The sequence below is a fragment of the Martes martes genome (assembly GCF_963455335.1).
Source record: "Martes martes genome assembly, chromosome: 7".
NCBI lineage: Eukaryota > Metazoa > Chordata > Mammalia > Carnivora > Mustelidae > Martes > Martes martes.
In genome coordinates this window covers 137,100,116-137,118,682 of record NC_137894.1, presented here as the reverse complement: position 1 = coordinate 137,118,682, position 18,567 = coordinate 137,100,116, and the positions used below count along the sequence as shown (strand labels likewise).

General features: G+C 38.4%; 1 protein-coding gene across 2 annotated transcripts in view; it reads right to left on the bottom strand.

Annotated features, from left to right (window-relative positions):
- Positions 1 to 5,557: 5,557 nt before the first annotated feature.
- VRK1 (VRK serine/threonine kinase 1) overlaps positions 5,558 to 18,567 on the bottom strand; it is a 74,076-nt gene continuing 61,066 nt past the window's right edge. For both annotated transcript variants that reach the window (XM_080808049.1, XM_080808050.1), the window contains 2 exons: positions 10,399 to 10,486; positions 5,558 to 5,743 (listed from right to left, as the gene is read on the bottom strand). In XM_080808049.1, coding sequence (XP_080664175.1) covers positions 5,712 to 5,743; positions 10,399 to 10,486 — 120 coding nt within the window. In that variant the 3' untranslated portion in view covers positions 5,558 to 5,711. The remainder of the gene's footprint in view (positions 5,744 to 10,398; positions 10,487 to 18,567) is intronic.

Below are 18,567 nucleotides of genomic sequence, written 5' to 3'. Positions count from 1 at the left end.
ATGTCCCCCCAATTTTGCTGCTAAAAGACCAACCAGGTATTATCATGACTGTTCACTTAGCTCGACCCTTGCTTCCAAACATTTTCCATGTGCATCACACAGTTCACTGGGAACAGCAGGGGTCTGGGATTCTTGACCTCGAATTGTGTTTCTGCAGGCTGTGCTTTCTCTGACCTCTACAGGAACAGACAGGGCCTTGGAACCATTTTCATGTAATTTCAGCCACCTTTGCTTTCTGAACACTTTGCATGGCAGAGCAAAAAGACTTATTTGGGGGCTGTAGCACCTGGAATACAGGCAACTTCTTTCAAAAACCTGGTTAGGAACTTTAAAAAAAGGGAAAAAGAAAAAAAAAAAAGCCCACCACAACTAAACATATGTATCTTAAGAAATGTCTAAATGATTCTTCTTTAAATTACAAATGGTAGGACAAATTACGTATCTTTGTCATAAGCTTCTCAATCTCTGCCAAGATTTCTGAACTAGAAACCTGAAGGGGCGGGAGCCAGGGGGACCAGATCATACAGCTTTGCAACTAGCGTTAAGCCCATTGGGATGTGCACAATACTTCTCCAGCTCAACGGACTCATGCCTTAGCACCAAAATGTTCTCTATAGTTAACGAAATAAAAGAAGACAAAAGAACACAGCTTCCTTACCCCACTTTGGGGGGCGATGAGCTCTTCTTAGGGATCTTAGGCACATCTCTCTATCTAGGGAAGTGCAAGAACTCTTCCTCTCTTTTCTTGTCACTGGGCAATCGAACAGAATCAATAGAATCAGTATGTACTACCCAACTGTAACCTTCCCTGTGATCTATTGCCCTGGAACTTTCCAGTGTTCAGTTAGCAGACCCTTCAGCGGCTCCACTTGGACATTTAGACAGTGCTGTCACACACCGGACTCATGAAGAAAGTTTGCGAGAGCATGTAGGGGCACTGCTCCCATCTCAGAAGTGTACCAAGAAGGATCAGCGTGAACTTCTGTATTAAGATTCTTGTCTCAAGTTCAGAAAGAATACTGAATGAGCAATTTTTCAGTTTTTAAACAAACTAGCCTGGGTGTTACAAAGTTTTCATGTATATGACTATGATCACTCCTCACTCACTTCTAAAAGGTACTAGCAGCAGAAAGACAACCTACAGAAAAGCAGAAACAGATTCAGACCACATCCCCTCTCCTCCCCCTGCAAACTCTGGACTGGCCTTTAGAACTTCTTCCCACCGCCGAGTACCAGGCACAAAAGTTACCTTACAGATCATCTCCAGTCACCCTTCTGACAATTCAGACTTCTAACGAGCGCTGCACTTTACATCAAAAAGAGGAAAAAATTTTTCAAAAATCATTTATGATGGCTTACTTAAATAAAACCAAAATTTGCTCAATGCAGAAAGATCACAGGTTAACTTGAGCCAAAATTACAAAAATTCAGGAATGCTACTCATAAATTGCAGAACACTACTGTCATAAGAGAAAACTCACCACTCTATGAATAACGTGCTTAGTACAGTGGAAATGGCAAGCATTTTATTTGCATGATCACACCCAAGGAATACAGAGTTGCCTCAACCACCTGGTCAGCGGTATACTGCAAAGATCCCTGATCCAATGTGTGAGGCCGCGGCATGCGCACCCAAGAGCCCCTTCTCCAGTACTGAGTCTTCAGTGTGCCTTATCCTCATTACGCAAAGCTTAATGAAGGAGGGGCATAGAATACCTGTGGAACTTTAAAAGAAACCAAACTCACGAAACCTCATCTATCCAACTGTTGTAATTGTGAGAAATAACAAAGGCACGATAGCAGAACTTAAAAGATACCACAGCCAAAGAACGAGAGTCTGATTTCTATAGTGCAGTAAGCTCGTAAGTGAATTTTTTCTTTCATTTTGATTTCTGTTATGCGACCTGGGAAACAGTAAGAATTAATAAGTAAAATGGCATTAATTAAATCAGGGTGGTGCTGGCATAAGGACAGACAGACAGATCAATAAAATCGAACAGACAGTGCAGAAACAGACCCTGGGAAAAAAAACTTAATATAGAATAAGGCAGCCATCATAAACCAAGGTATAAGGGGCCGGGGAAGAAGATTTATTTAACAACAGTACTGGAGCTACCAGTTAGCTATCTGGAGAAAAAATAAATTGTGATCCTCACCTCTTGGAATACATGTGCTAAAATTAATTCCATATGGATGAAAAATTTAGGAGCATTAAGACAAAAAGCCTAGAAAAAGCCATGGTAAGTGTTTCTGATTTCAGACTGGGGAATATTTTAAAACAGTGGTAGAAATTCCAATGAAAAAGACCAAAGATTAAAGCCATAAATATTAAACTTCATAAAAATAAAAAACATTACCATTAACAAAAAACGAATGGGAAAAAGTCAGCAACAAACATAACCAAGGATTAAGATCATCATTACACAAATAGCACAAACAAATACACCAGGGAGAAAACAGAGCGATTAGTTTATAAATAAAAAATTGCTTAGGTTCACTAACAATTAAAAAAAAAATTTACCTTATCAAATGATAAAAATTAGTAATACTCAAGGATGACAAATCTAAGCTGTGCACTCTGATTTCTGGGCAAAGAGCTGGCTGGTGGATTTTTGCAAAGCAACTTGTTAATACGCATCAGTAATCTTCCATTTTCATAGTCTTTGACCCAGTGGTTGCCTTCTGAAAATCTAAGGAAATATTCACACATGTGGACAAAGATTCTTGCCTAGTTTAATCAAGAATATTACTTATAGGAGCTCCTGGCTGGCTCAGTTGGCAGAGCATGCAACTCTTGATCATGGGGTCATGAGTTCGAGCCCTATGCTGGGTGTAGAGATTACCTGAATGAACTTTAAAAAAAAAAAAAATTTTTTTTTAAAAATTACTTGTAATATCTCAATACCAAAGACAACTCAAATGTCCAAATGACCATTAGGGAAATAGTTAGGAAAGTGTCATAAAGCCACAAGAAAAAATATTATAGAAATATAAAAATTATATCCATAAAATAAAGTATCTATACTAGCATGGAAAGTATTTAATTCTAGCTTTAAAAAGCAATTTATGAAGTTTTATATAAAGTTTAATAATTATTTTAAGATTAAAAATGCATAGAAAAGCCTGGGAGAAAATGTGTCAAAACATTCACAGTGGTTTCCTATGAGTGGGAGTAATATGGCTAGTTTGTCTTTTCATACTTTTCTGTGTGTTGTAAATTTCCTACAGTGACCAGGTATTATGAATAAACTTTGGTAATCACAAGAATATAGCCAACAAAATAGCATTTTAAGGGATAATCAAGCACAGATTGCTCAACCACATATAAACACATACACATAAATACATATAATTTGTATTTCCACCACTAATTTACTGCTATGTAACTTGGGTCTTTATATGCACATTTAACTTAGTAATTCAAAAAAATAACTGGAGTTTTATAGCTCTGGTCTATTAGCATTTTATTTGTCTTATGAGATCACCACTGATGACGACCTAGAAGCTATTTTACTTCAGGGCTCAGTTGGTTACCAAAGATGTATCGGTTGCTTTCTAGAACATCTAGAGCACATACTGCCCCACGGTGTGAAGGACAAGAGCCTGGCACAGGTGTCGATCCTCAAAAGACCAGACCATCTCAGCTCGCTAATGACCGAGGAAAACGGCAGAGAAGGCAGGACCACGTGGTGCCAGGAACACCTGTCAGAACATGGACGCTGGGTTATGAAGGAACAAAGACTGGCAAAGTCCTCTGAAACACGGACTGGAAAGGAAACAGAAACGATGCAAGATAAAAATAATAAGTACAAAACTGAAAATGGCAAGAAAAAAAAAAGCATAACTCCAAATGACAAGGCCATTTGATCACTGGTTTAAAACAAAGGGAGCCTACGAAGCCTAGTGTAGGTAGGAAGGAGAAGAGCAGCGGAATTAGGAGATGCAGCCAATGAATCCAACTGGCTACTATGGCTACTAGTTTTTAATTTCTGCAGCCCTGCCAACAGAGTAACATTCGCGAAGATGCCAGCACTTGTTAAAAACAATATGTGAGGAAATATTTGTTTTCTTAATATTTAACCAACAGGTTTTGCTATGTTTTTGTGTTCTGAAAAAGAAAAAAGGCTAAGGCATATACACAAAAACACACCACACACATTTGATCCTATTTTAAGCATCAATGTGTTTGAAACAGAACTTGAGAGTTGATTTAGGTGTTACAAATAAACTTGGGACCATAACACTGATGAGCACAGAAATCCAACATTCTACAGAAAACAGGAGGAGGCTCTGCCCAAAATCTAGTTCTCGCTTTTGCAAAGACACACAGCTTGAGAACTTCAGGAGGCTTTTAAAGGATGAACTTTCAAAGGGAAGTCTGCAGATCTGGTCTGCACTTTTCAGCATCTGACCACGGCAGTGACACGCGTTCCATGCATGTGACACCTAAACACCCGCATTAGGGGCCAAAGTTTTCGAGTTTCAGTGTTGGCTCAGAGCTGCTCAAACGTGGCACCGCCTTGACAAATCTGGGGTATGTCGACATCCCACCAGCACTATTACTTACCATTTTCTTTAAATCAGTTCACTTTTTTAAAAACAGAAATACCTACTTGAGGCTTGTCCTAAGCAACAGAGAAATCACTGGTTTCATGTACTACTTGGGTTCTGAATACATATTAGAATACACGCTTAATGCTTAAATACTGAAATAAAAGTGCGTCTCTACACCATCTACAAACATGGAACATGCCATTAAGCGGTGAGATGTACGGCCCTTTAGGAAATCCAACCCAATTTCAATTTCTGCAACAAAGTAAACCTTGAAATGTTCATAAAGGTTTAAATCCCAAGCTTTTATTGTCGGGCAACTATAAAAAGTCCAAATCTAAAAATGTCTGATCATTAAAACTCTCAAGTGCTTGGTTTACTGCACAGACATCATATGCCACAAAAAGCCAACACTTATAAGAAAAAGAACCTCCTGTTAATGAGCAGTAAGCTTGCTTTGTTTTACTTGTTTCACAGGATCTCCTTAAAAGAAGCCAGTCTATAAATCTGCACTCACACTGCCACCCAATACTTTATCACCTGTTTTCATCTCATGCCACTCTCATGCTTACGCGGTCCTTCTACAATCTAACTTTCAAATACCTGTGTCTGCTCTCCCACAGACCTACTTACTGCCCGGCTTTTGCCTTCTTAACCCTTTCCCTTCTTTGTTCCTCTTGCTTCATACAGCAGGTGCGCAGTAAATGCTTGTGGAACTGAACAGAACCAATGCAATCCAAATCTTATGGCCACAACAAATGGTGTATTTGTATCACACAAAAAGAGACCTTTATTTTAAGGTTTGTATATCTGCTTAAAGGTGAGGAATTTGCCAAGCATTTCTAAACACTCGGGACAACAGACAGTGATTAGAAAGTAACACCATGGTGGTTTTTCTTGTAGCTACTGCAGAGCCTCAAACACATACAGCTCAGGATAAGCTTAAAGAGTATGACCTAAAGATTTTCAATTTTATAAATTAGCCTTTAATAAACTGTACAAAGTATTTACTTAATAAAAAAAAGTTTATATTTTTCAAAGACATAGTTATTTCATGGTCAGCCCCATCCTCAAAGACTCACATGAAAATATAACATTTAAAATAGAAAAAGAGGAGTAAGTCAAACGACAGGAAGAAAAGTCGATTTGCAGCACTTGATTTACTTCTGGACTCTCTTTCTGGTTTTTGAACCTTGAAGAGAAAAAACAAAGAAATTCCAATCATTAACTTAAAAAAACTAAAGAAGAGAAATATAAGCATTTCCATATATACTTATTTGTATTTAAAAATCTAATTGACTATGATGATTGGTGGAGATAAAATTCACACACAAAGGTAAGAGTTAATAGCCTGAAAATCTTTGGAAATTGTGTCAATTTTTTAATATGTCAAAAAATATGCTAACATCTACCTTTCAGTCTTAAGTCACAACAGAACTCTCCCAAAGGTAAAAAACACATCCAATTTACAAGGGCACTGAAATATTTCTCCCCAAAATTTTTATTTGCAATTTAAAACAGTAAGTCCTAATGTAACCTATAGCAACAAGAACGGCATTCATTTCTGGGAGGGAAGCGATGAAGTAATGCATATTTCTGAGAAGCAAGGAATAAAATGTGTTGCTTTTTAAAGCCTGTTACCTATACTCTTTAGGCGGGAGAGCACTGGGCCATTCCAAAACATGAAGTCTTTTCCACTAGGAGTTAAAGAGACCCCAACTGAGTAGCCTTCTAAAGAAACATCACACCTGATCCTGGTCTAAGTACCTTATGACAGTTTCTATCCAACTACTCCTGAGTTGGAATAAATCAGTGATTCTTTACTGGGGGCAGAGTTCTGTATGGGAATTCCACACGGGAATTCCACCTCACCAAGGAGACTCTGTTCCCACCCAGCACCCCCACTCTACCTCCAAGGTAAGCAAAGCAGTTGGAAGAGTATGTGTAAGCCTGATCACGGCTGCCTAGCGCTGCAAAACAAAGTGTGCCTTCCCACCGCCTCATGACTCCCTGGATCAGGAAAAGAGCAACAGTACCAGGGTGAGGGGCAGCGTGGTCGCCCATAATTAATCAATGAATGCACTAAACAACAGATCAGTACTTCTCTCCCGAAACGTACAAAACATTCTTTGAATCTAGGACAAAATACTTACCGTACATCTAACAATAAATTCTAAAGGTTTCCTGTTTACAGGCTTAGTTAGTTACTTTGTGGAAGATCAGTTTAAAAATTAGTGTTTTTTTATTTTTCCAAGTTCCAGTTTTTATTTAATTGCCATATACTTCAATTAAAGCAAACTTCAAATTTACATGGATTTTTTTTTCCTGCCATTGATATGCATAGCCTATACTATGGTTTAAACTTTTGAGCTTTTTCTTCAATTTTTATGATAGATAAAAATATATCCCATGGTATATTTCTAATTTTTTATTTCAAGAATTTTGAAATTAATTTTGCACAGAAAACTAAGAATGTTGTGATGGGCTAAGATGGGGTGTAATAGGGTATCACAAAATCCAGGTCAGTAATCAGTACTATAGTACATCTTCCTTTCAATAAAATTTGGAATCTATCGTCACATTACAAAGGACACTTAACAATAGCTATCACTATGTTCAAGGAGTATTAGTCTCATTAACATTCTAATTTGTCATTTTACTCTTAAATACCACTGCTGCTTATCCCTTGCAATCTAGATTTAAAATTTTTCACTGCAACTAAAAACACTACCTAGAATTTATTATACAATCAGGATTCTACAATGTGGAGTCTTTGCTGCAGGTATCAATTCAGTTTCTCTAATAATTCTAACTGTGGCAGAAAAAATATTTTTCCTCTTCTCGGCTCCTTAAAAAATGTACCCATTTTCATAATATATAACTACTGGTAAAAGACTAATGTGTAAAATTTAAAATCTGAAAAAGGGAAAGTATAAATCTGGATACTCTTGTATAATTTTATTAATGCAAAATTTGTAGTGTGCCCTTAAAAAGATCCCTTTTTTGACCGGATCATAGATATTCGAGAGGTAACTGTCAATTCTGCTTCCCTCAGATTTCTCAAGAATGGACCAAAATTCAAGATTGTTCAAATATAACATTAACAAGAGAAGGTTGTGGATTACTGTCCCTTTTATGAACGGGAGGGACAAAGCAGCTAGCCATAAATATCATGGCTACATTAACTAATTTTTAGTACAATTCTGAAGTACTGGGACAGTTCTGAAATGCCAGAATATGCATGGTTTTTAAGGCTTATCATTTTGTGGGGGAAAAAATTACTTGCAGCAAATAACCAAATTTTCTCAATTGGTAAAAATTATGCCTTGCATAAAAATAAAAGGATTAGAGGCCTCTGTTCTTCTTGAAAACCACCCCGTCACCCCCTCTCTTTCTTTGAGAAAACCTACACAATACACATTTTGAAAGCTTTCAGAATGTGTTCTTACACAATAGACCCCCAACTAGTCAAAATGAGTTTAGGTGTATCAAGAAAATTATACGCGTTTTTAAAATGGTCTAAATAGATATTAAAGGAAAGTTGCTCCCATTTTGCCAGGCACAGCATTCTGAAAGATCACACAGTGAGAAAAATCTCTTACCATATTGTAAACCATAAATTGTGTTTGAAAATAAAATTGTTAATGAAGAAACTGACATTTCTAAAGCTGCTGCTGTTAGAGGTAACCATTCTTGAAACACGTTTATGACACAAAATCTTAAAGCTCTAGAACACAGAAGTCACTGAATTGTATTATAGATTTCCTTAAAACAAAATTCAAACATAATAATGTGCCTCCTCCTTCAAGTTACTTTAAAATGATGAATACAAATATATATTTTCATGAACACTGGCCTTTTTTTTTTTTCAGAAGCAATAACATTTTACCATCTCAGGTAATATTTCTCTCATTTATGAATATTTAGACAGTAAAATACTTTAACTAGCCCTGAACTTTAGGAGAAAGGAAAAATTATAATAAGAAGAGAAATAGCATTTAAGTAAAGCAATTTGGAGTTTATATGAATAAGGGAGAATTCGATTATCCTCTATCTTCTTTTTGTTTAAATTGAAACAAAAAAATCTGGATTGTTCTCCTTAAATATGCAACGGGGTCCACACTCTTCTTTTGTTATTAATAAATAAAACGAAAATACTAATATATTTTTTCCCCGTAAAAACCAGCAATGTAAGGACCTTAAATTAAAATTTTAGGCATAAAAAACATTTTTTCATAATTATAGTCCAATTTTAAAATCACCGATGTATCAAAACAAACAACTCTGATGCTCACTAAAGCAAAGTTCAGGTAACAAATGACCTTCAGGCAGTCAAAAGAAGCATGAGTCTTCTCCATGCACAGCTGTGAATTCACTCTGGTCTAAATGGGTATCAACCTTACTACCACAATGTGGGCCCTTTGCTGAACTACAACTGCCCTTTTTAAACTATAAGGGATTTTTTTAAAGTAAGAATATTGCTCTATCTTTACAAATGCTCCTTAATTTTGCTCCCACTCACTGTCATAGCTGCTACTGCTAGCCTCTGGCTGAGACAGGCTTCCGTGCACTGCTCCTCGGGACTCCTCACTTCCTAATAACAAAACGAACAAGAAGGGAGGCGGGAGAACAGTAGGGCTCGGGAAATGGCTGCAGGAGAGGAAAAGGAACTTCTTCAAAACCTTTAGCCTCCAGGGTAAAGTTCTATCCTCCCTCTCTAGATACCCCCAGGATTCTCTGCGGTGAATTCGTGTAACCCTAAGGATGTTCTAGTCATACTATACAAGAAAGACAACACTAATAGAATTGAGTGCAGAAGATTCTCTCTGAAAGTCAAATGTTTGTCTTCCACAAACATGCTCAGGCGACACGATCAAAGGAAAGGTAAAATACCTCCCTAGCCTGAGTCAACAGGGCACTTGGGCTTTAATGAAACTTTTACCAAAAATGAGCCTTCTCTATTACGAAGTGGGAAATGTTTCAGAACCAACAAAAGAATAAATAAACAAAAAGGCAGCGAGATAGAAAAGAAATCTGGAAAAAGAAAAACACGGTACTGCAGCCAGCGCTGAATCTCTTCATTGCGTCAAAGAAATTATCTCCTATGAAACCTGGAAACTGGTTTCCCTTTTCTGAGCCACCCAAAGGTGTGCCTACACATCCCGCACTGGCCATCTCCTAAGTGGAGCACACGGAAGGAAGCCCAGCCCCAGCCCCACTGTGCCCTTCCCAGATGTGGCCCTGCTAATGTCAATGCTGCCTCTGCTCCATACCGTAAGAGGCTTCACCACCAGTTTACAAACCATCTCAGAAATGACTTTATACTCTGCTTTTTGCTTCAAGGGCTTGGAAAAGTGATGATTGAGGCTTTAATTCCTTGAGTCCCAACTTGTTGAGAGAAAAGAAGAGGTGGCAGACTCAGTGAGGAGCACTGGGGTGGCTCAGGCCAGTAGAACTGGCAGCCACATAAGCCCAGATACTACTCGCCTGATCCGGACCTTCCCTCGGATTCCGTAACATGGATCAATGTGCAGAAACGGAGAGACGGTAGCCTGAGAGGTTAAGAGTTCCGGCTCGGCCATTTAAGGGCTCCGTGCCTTGGGCTCCCTAGATGCAAAATCAGAGTAGCTCCCCATCCCAACTTTGTGATTACTGTGAACAGTAAACAATACAATGTATGTACAAAGAACACTGTGATAATACTATACAAATAGAAGATCTTCTTGTAGGATGTTTTATTATAAAATCAAAATGTTATGACTATAAGCTAACCTCTTACTTAGTGGAAGGAAATGAAATGTGTGTTTATATATGGAAAAAGCTAATAGGCAAGATTGTTCAACTTACGGGTTTTTGTGGCCTCTTCTGTCTGTGTATTGGAGCATTCCATATCTTCGACACTGGATTTGGTGCTCTCCTCAATTCCTTTCTTGCGCTTGTTACACATAGATTTTTTAAAAGAGAGAGAAAGAGAGATTCGGTCTGATGGTTAAGTAAGTAAATACACAAACTTGCCAGATACTAGTATATATGCAAATCTATCCAGGTGTGGGTATAACAAAACATACAGTAAGAATACACACAACTACAGTGTGGTAGTTACCTAAGGGGAAGGGCCTGTGGATGAAGAAAATGGGATAAAGAGAATCTTCAACTGTACAGTTAGTCTGAACACCAGCTTGTTTGTTACAACCACCTCGAACTTTTTACCCTTCTTAGAGTTCATCACTGACAGCCTAACCAGCAGAATTGATGATACAGAAACTCTCTTTCAAAAGCAAACCATTTAACAAATTTGGTTTCACCACTCAGGCCAATGACACTTACTCTCCCCATTTTACAATGTGTGTGGGGTATGCGGGGGGAGGCGTGGTAATCCACTTGATAATGGGAAAATATACACCTTGTCCATATAGTGTATCACTGGTTATACCCTATCAATCAGTGGTAAAATCCTACTCGTGAATCAATAAAGACAAACTTCCAATAAATGTCTTCGTTTGGTATACTTCTCATTAAAAGTTTAAGGGGGGACGCCTTCCTGTAAAGGAAGAGTCTTAAAAGTACACAGCTCTCCTAAAATCTCAAAAACAGGTTGGGTTTTCCACCATCCCCTCAAGCTTTTCCAACCTTCTATTTATTTTTCTAGTTAAGGGCTACTTAGGAGTTAATGCTTATAGTCTGTCACCAGCCAGCCTTCCCAAGTGTTCGTTCAGTTTCTTTTCATTATTTTCTACCACGACGACACTTTCTAACTAATTCAGTCCTGTGTGAAGTTTTTAAATTACTCAACACATCTACATGTAGGAATGACTACAGAAGAACTCAGTAATAACTTTACAACTTTGCATTTCTCCTATTATAGCTTTATCCCATGTAGTCTCAAATTTAAATGTGTTAAAATCCAAATGATAACTCAAAGCTTCCCTGGGATGCCCAGATTTCATTTAGGAAATCCTCTCATCTGTCCCAAATTTCAGATTCACAATGCACCAGAAAGTCCTCGCTTCTATTTTCTAATAATTAATATTAAGTTGAACTTCATCTGAGAATTTCCCTTGCTTCAGGCCATTCTGCACACTGCCTGCTGACAGCACACCACTCTCCTGCCTGATGGCAACCGCGGATTCTGTTCCACAGAGAGCTGCATGGAAAAGCTACACTCTACTCAAACCGCATTACCTTAAAACCCCCAAATGGTCAGAACTGTTATTATCTACATATTACAAAAAATCCCACTGTTTCAAAATATGCTTAAGGTGGCCGTGGAAAGACCAGAACTCCGAGATCCCTGCCATGCTCCTTAAGAAAACGCTTCACCCAGACAAAAATAACTTGACTAACCCTTAAGAAACCTTCAAAGGCATTCATTTAGCAGATTTGTATATGGAGGTATTGCCTCTCAAGAATAGCTGTTCAGAGTGGCTGTAACTTCATATAACTGATGAGAGAAGGGGAGAGTGCCTTACATCTTTCTTTTCCAAAGTGTTGCTTCATGATTACCATCTAGACCCTGCTGGGCTGAACAGATTGGTTCGATAATTACATACAATAACTGCAGTGGGCAGGTAACCCTCAGCTGGCACAGGGCAGCTCCCCTGTGAGAACTTCCATATGCAAACTGCACTGATGGAGTGCATTAGGTACATCTTTCCTGCCGGTGCACAGGCCTGATTAACGCCAGCCAAGACTCCAAGGTTAGCATGTCAGCAGATTTGTGATGCATTAGGCAGGAATAAACACAGACACTTTTGTTCATTCGGACCAAAATTAAGGAGGAATATTTCACTACTATATTGCTTTCCATACAGGAAAGAATGCATTTTCCGATTTTAAGGAGGCAGATTTTTAAATGCTCATTATAAAGGGAGCTCTCCAATACATTCTACCCAAGAACCTGGTGCATTCATCTTGTTCTCAAGCTTATTTAATAAAAAAGAGCTATCTTAATCTCCATGCAAGTAAATTACATAGGAATGAAAATCAGCCAGTATTCAACCAACCAAAAAAAAAAACAAAAAACAAAAAAAAAAAAACAAAAAACACACCCGTATTTTAAGCATCCATGCAATAGGTAAAGTACTGAATTTCATTAGACCACACTCCAGCTGGGTAGCTCCTGCCCAACTTTTCTAAGAATGTATTTAGTTTTGACAAAAGGGGCCCATGTCTACAGGAAAAGACCAGTTAAAAAAAAAAAAAAACAAAAAACAAACAAAAAAAAACCTTCACGTTTAAAATCATCTAAGTGTGTTACTGATTCTATAAGGCAATGAGTAAAATTCCAAACAATCCACTGGCAGCTTCTTTCTCCTGATTATCTCCTAATGCTTCATTTTGTTATTTGTCAACATCTTGGGCTTCAGATCGTGCATATTTTGGTTCTTTCTGAACAGAAAACGGCTTCAGAAAGGAACTACGTGAATCTGATTCTGTCATGTTCCACACCAGGTCCCACAAAGTGCCTCTGCATTTATAAGTGAAATCAAAATATTATACGACACACCAGAATGACTTATAAACTTAGAATAGTTTTCTTTTAATTCAGCACAGCTAAAATATCTGCAGAAAATTAGGTTTATTTCAAAGGGCATTAGCGTATGTATTACACATTGTATTTCTGAAGTGTTCAGATATGCTAGGCTAAAATTTAGTTAATTAGCAGCTTCTCACTTCCAGCTTAGAAACAGGAAGACAAATCAGCTAGATGCATTTGGACTGATAATTTACTAATAGTCTAAACACTGACTAGAGACCACTTAGAGACTTAAAGCTGTTTTAACAGGACAAAGAATAAAAATCTTGTGAGGCAAAAACCGAAGACCCGTTCATTCTTTGCTTCCCAGGTCACACATCAAAAGATTACCTCTAGATGCTTTCAACAGCCTCTAAGAAAAGCCAATCAGATCCACGGCTATATCGAAGGTGAGTAGTATTTAGGACTATTGTTGGTTTTTAACTCTTTATTACAAAAATCACAAATGTTTATTATAGAAACTTTGAATATACAGTCTAAAATTTCTAAATGTTTGGTATTGTACGTGTGTCGATGAACAGAGAACTCTAAATACAATTATTCAGAGACTGACTGCGCCAATCAGTTTGTCTTATTTATTTACTCAAGGCCACCTGAAGTCAATGTGCAAACGGTACGTACTTTATAAACTAATAGCATTATTTACTTAAGTTCCTACATTCATTAATAGCAACCAAAAAAACATTATTTGTTACTCGACAGTAACTAAAAAACCACAGAACACATATCTTCTATGAAAGCAAAGCAGACACGTGCGTTACACAGTACTACCAAAACCAGTGGAATTAGTTAGAATTCACAATGGAGGCAGAAAACGCGGAGGCTGGAGACAGCAGGAGGCTAAGAGAGCTGGCTCAGTGTTTCTCAGCTGGGGTGGGAGAGACTAGAACTCAGAGCCCTTCACTCCTGCTCCAGGCGCCATCTCAGACCGACGCCGCCTCCCTTACAGTTCCCGGCGGCTGTGCTCTCACGTTAGCGCCTCGCTTCCGAAACAGGGAGAGTCCACAGAGCAGAGCCTCATCCGCACTCCTGCTTCTCCCTTCTGCACGTGCTCCCAGATGGCAGGGACGACAGCTCCTCACCTGTGCAGCTCTCGTGGGGCCTAGCATGGTATTTTACACAGAAACACCTACGGGGCTGCAGCGGCCAAGCAACCATTCAACTAGTGTTGTAATAACGAAGAGCTGACTTCCTATTTCGCACCAAGCCTTCTACAGCCTGTGTGACGTTTAAGTGCACATTAAGTCATTACAGATATATTTTGAGAAAAAGCAGGAAAAGGTCAGACATAATCAGAAAAAGGAGAAATGAAAAGATGGGAAGCGGGTCAGGAAGTGAGTGACTTAAAAAGAGGAGCAGATTAATTTGGAGAATAATCTAAAAATATTCTGCTAGAATGCATTAAAGTGATTTATTATTTTAAATGAGTTCTAGTGATAAAGGCTGTAACAAGAATCATGACTATTACAACTTCCTTCCGCAGTAACACGGGCCTTCACGTTGCCGGGGCAGAGAACCCACCACGTGTTTACTAAGCACCTACTGTGTGCCTGGCAAGGTCACAGGCTTCATTCTCAAGCTGAAAAATACATGCTAAAAAAACAGATTCAAGCAAAAGAGTAATCTTAGTTTTTACCAAAACATTAAACACATACGTCAAGTTTCTACAACTGTTAAGTCCTGGAAGAAATCACTTCAGGCTTCTGCAAATCATCTTAAGGAAGCGTCCAAGGTAAGCCCATGTGCACTAACACCATGTGGTACAGTATCGACGCACCGTAAATGGAGCCCATGCGGGACTTTGTTTTATCTGCAGTTGCTGTTGCTATTTGCTTACGTTCAGATGTCCTGTCAACACGTTCAGCTCATCTACTCCGGAGGTAGGGAAAGCAAGTACAACTCGTGAATTCCGCTAATTGTTAACAGGTCTGGGGGAAAGGGTTTAGCCAAAGAAAATGTTTCCACATGTGACTAACAAAGTTTGGAATACCGTGTTCTTCACTAGTTCAAGTTCTCCACTCCTAAGATACCGTGAGGAATGAAGAATTTACCGTTGTTATCCGACAACGAATTAATGCTATCACGTGTACAAAAGTGAACTGCCGAGCGACTGTAATGTGGGAGATGGTCTATGAGGAGCTGAGAAGGTGACAATACAACACACGTGGTCTTTTGTGGGGGAAGGGCATAGATTCCAGTGGCCCCGATTTGTCACACCCACAAACAAGCTAACCTGTGTGTAAAAATAAGGGACGTCTGGGGGGTAGTATTTCAACCTCTGCCCCACCTAAACTCTGAAGAAATGAACACAAAATAACAAGTAATATTTCAGCAGCAAGAGCGACAGAGCCTCTCACCATAACCATTGGGAACTGGTGGCCAAGAAGAGTCAGACACTGCTAGAAAGCAACATGGGGCTCCTACGCACCCCTGAACCATACTGGGGAAAAGAATATGAGCAAACACCATTCAGAAATTTTCAACACTGACCTTCAAATTACAAAATATAAATAGGAAGCTTGAAAAGAAAGACTGGAAGAGCCCCTGGAAAAGACCTTCCCGATTCCCACACAGTCCCTCAGCGCAATCAGAACATGTGATTCTGCTTCTTCCCTGGAGAAGAACCCTAGAGAAAGAGGGCCAAATAACCATAATCATTCAAGACTAATTATTTTCACTAATAAACAATGATTTACCAAAATAGATTACAAAAGAGAAAATGAGTAAAACATAGCCAAGAGAAGAATCCCCAATGGGGTTTCTCTTACTTTGGGTTTAGATTTTACCAAATTTTGGCATCTTCTGGCCAGGAAGGGAATGGAGCAGGTACTGAGGAAAGACACGTAATCTGACCTGCAGTACCAGCTGAGCCATGGCTCTCCAGATCCTCCCAGAGTATGAACTACAGGCAAGGAAAGTCCCTCAGCAATGCCAAACCCTCAAACCCAAACTCTGAGGAAAAGCAAAACAGTTTCATCAAATGGGAAAGCCAAGGATTCAGAAATACAATAATCTTCTAAGCCCACATAAAGCTATTCTACTCAATATTAATACGATCCAGAGAAGAAGCAGGCCAACAAAGTTAGAATCCTTGGGGACAAAGAAAAGATGAAATAAATGGTCATAGCATGCAAAAGACAGCTGAAGATTCCACTCTGAAAGAAAACACAGTACTCCCCAAAAGAAGAAAATCTTATAACATGCACTGCAGGCTTAAAAAAAAAAGAAAAAGATTTTAAAAATGGAGTAAATGAAAAATGATAATTTAAAAAAGAAAATGAAGAGGTTACAAGGAAACTCCACAGCCAATAAATAGAATAATAATCACTACAGAACTCATAAATATATTAGAAACATCAAAAAACGGCAGAGAGAGCTGACAACCAAATGACATGAAGGGAAATTCTGTGGTAATTACAGATAATACAAAAGAAACAGATGAAGAATTAAGCACTTACAAGAAAATAGCCATGGAAGATGCGCATGTTCTCTACACAACCAGGGACAACTGCAAACATGACTGAGATACATGAAAGACCACCTAAATAAACACCCAGGTGTACCATATTCATGGACAGAAAAGAATATTGTGAAGATGTCAATTTTTCCCAAATTGATAGAGTCAATACAATCTCAATCAAAATCCCAGAAGTATTTGTATAGAAATTAATAGGCTGAGTCTGATATTTATATGTAAAGCGGAAGGGCCAAGAATAGCTAAGACAAAAAGAAGAAGAACAAAGTTGGAGGACTTACACCATCATCATGGTATCATTGTGAAGCCAGTAGTTCAAACAGTGCAGCTTGGCAAAAAAGATAAGTGTGCCAGTGGCACAGAACAGAGTTTCTAGAAGCAGACCCAAACACATATGGTTACCTTGAAAGTCTGCTACCTATTGTGGGGACATTACAGACTTTTTAATAAATGGTTCAAATCAACTGGTTATCCATAGGAGATAAATAAACATAGACTTATACCATGCACAAAATCAGCTGCTGTGAAATTATAGACCTGAATACAAAAGATAATATTTCTTGATAATAACAGAATATCCTCACGATCTTGGTAGACAAAATTTTCCCAAGATAGAATATAAAATACTAACCATAAATAAGACTGATAAATTAGGCTTCACTAAAATGAAGAACTTTCTGTTCTTCAAGAGATATTACCACATTAACAGAATGAAAAGATAAACTACCAACTGTAAAAAAAAAATGTGTATAATATATAGATTGTATATATACAAAGTAGTCAAGTCTGGCAAATCAAAAGAGAACTGACGACCTCCCCCTTTTTAATGAACAAAAGATTTGAAATGCACCTCACAGAAAAAGGACAATGGAGATGGGGAGGCATATGAAAAGGTGTTTGAAATCAATATTATAAAGGAGATTAAATTAAAACCACAAAGAAACACCAGTACACATCTACCAAAATGGATAAAATTAAATATAATGCAACATCTAGTGTTGACAAGCAACTGAACCTCTCATAAGCTGGTGGTGAGAGCATCAACTAGGACAGCCGCTGGGAGAAACTGCTTGCAGCACCTACGAAAGCTAAACATAAGCCCTCGACCCCAGTACTTCTGCCATGGATATAGCCCACTTGAAATAAATATATGCAGTTCCCAAAAGAAATTACAAGAATGTTCTTAACCAGCATTACTACAACTGCCAGAAACCGGAACCAGTATAAACGTCCACCAACAGAAGAGATAAAGGAATTATGACGTACTCACATCATGGAGTGCCACAACTGAACAGTAACAAGACATAGAAAACTTCAGTTGCACACCAACAGCATGGAAATTCAGACATATAATGAATAAAAACCAGACCCAATAAAAGTACACATTGTATGGTGCTATTACTATGAATTTTCTTTAAGTGGCAAAATTAATTTACAGTGTTGTAAGTTAAAACACTAGTTATTCTTAATGAAGGGATAAGACCAAGAGAGGGCCTGAGAGAGGTTTCTGGGGCTCTTGATCTGGGGGATGTTTAAATGTGTACGCTCACTTTGTAAAGTTCAAATTGCACACTTACTTGTGCATTTTTCTGTACATATGTCATAATCTTACTTAAAAATATAGAGAAAAAGGACGCCTGGGTGGCTTGGTCAGATAAGCATCTGCCTTTGGCTCAGGTCATGATTGTGGGGGCCTGGGTCAAGTTCCACATCAAGCTTCTTGCTCAGCAGGGAGCCTGCTTCCCCCCTCTGCCTGCTGCTCCCCCTGCTTAAGCTTTCTCTCTCTCTCTGACAAATAAATAAATAAAATCTTTAAATATATATATACACACAGGGGAAAAAAGCTACCTGACAAAATCCAGCCAAATAAAACAAGCTTTAAAATACAGAGCTCAAGCACCTAAGGAAAGAATCATTAGTAAACAATGAATCCCCTTGCATAGAAAACTAAGGCTAAATCCCCATCAGAAAACAGAAACATCTCGACTTCAACCATCTAAATTAA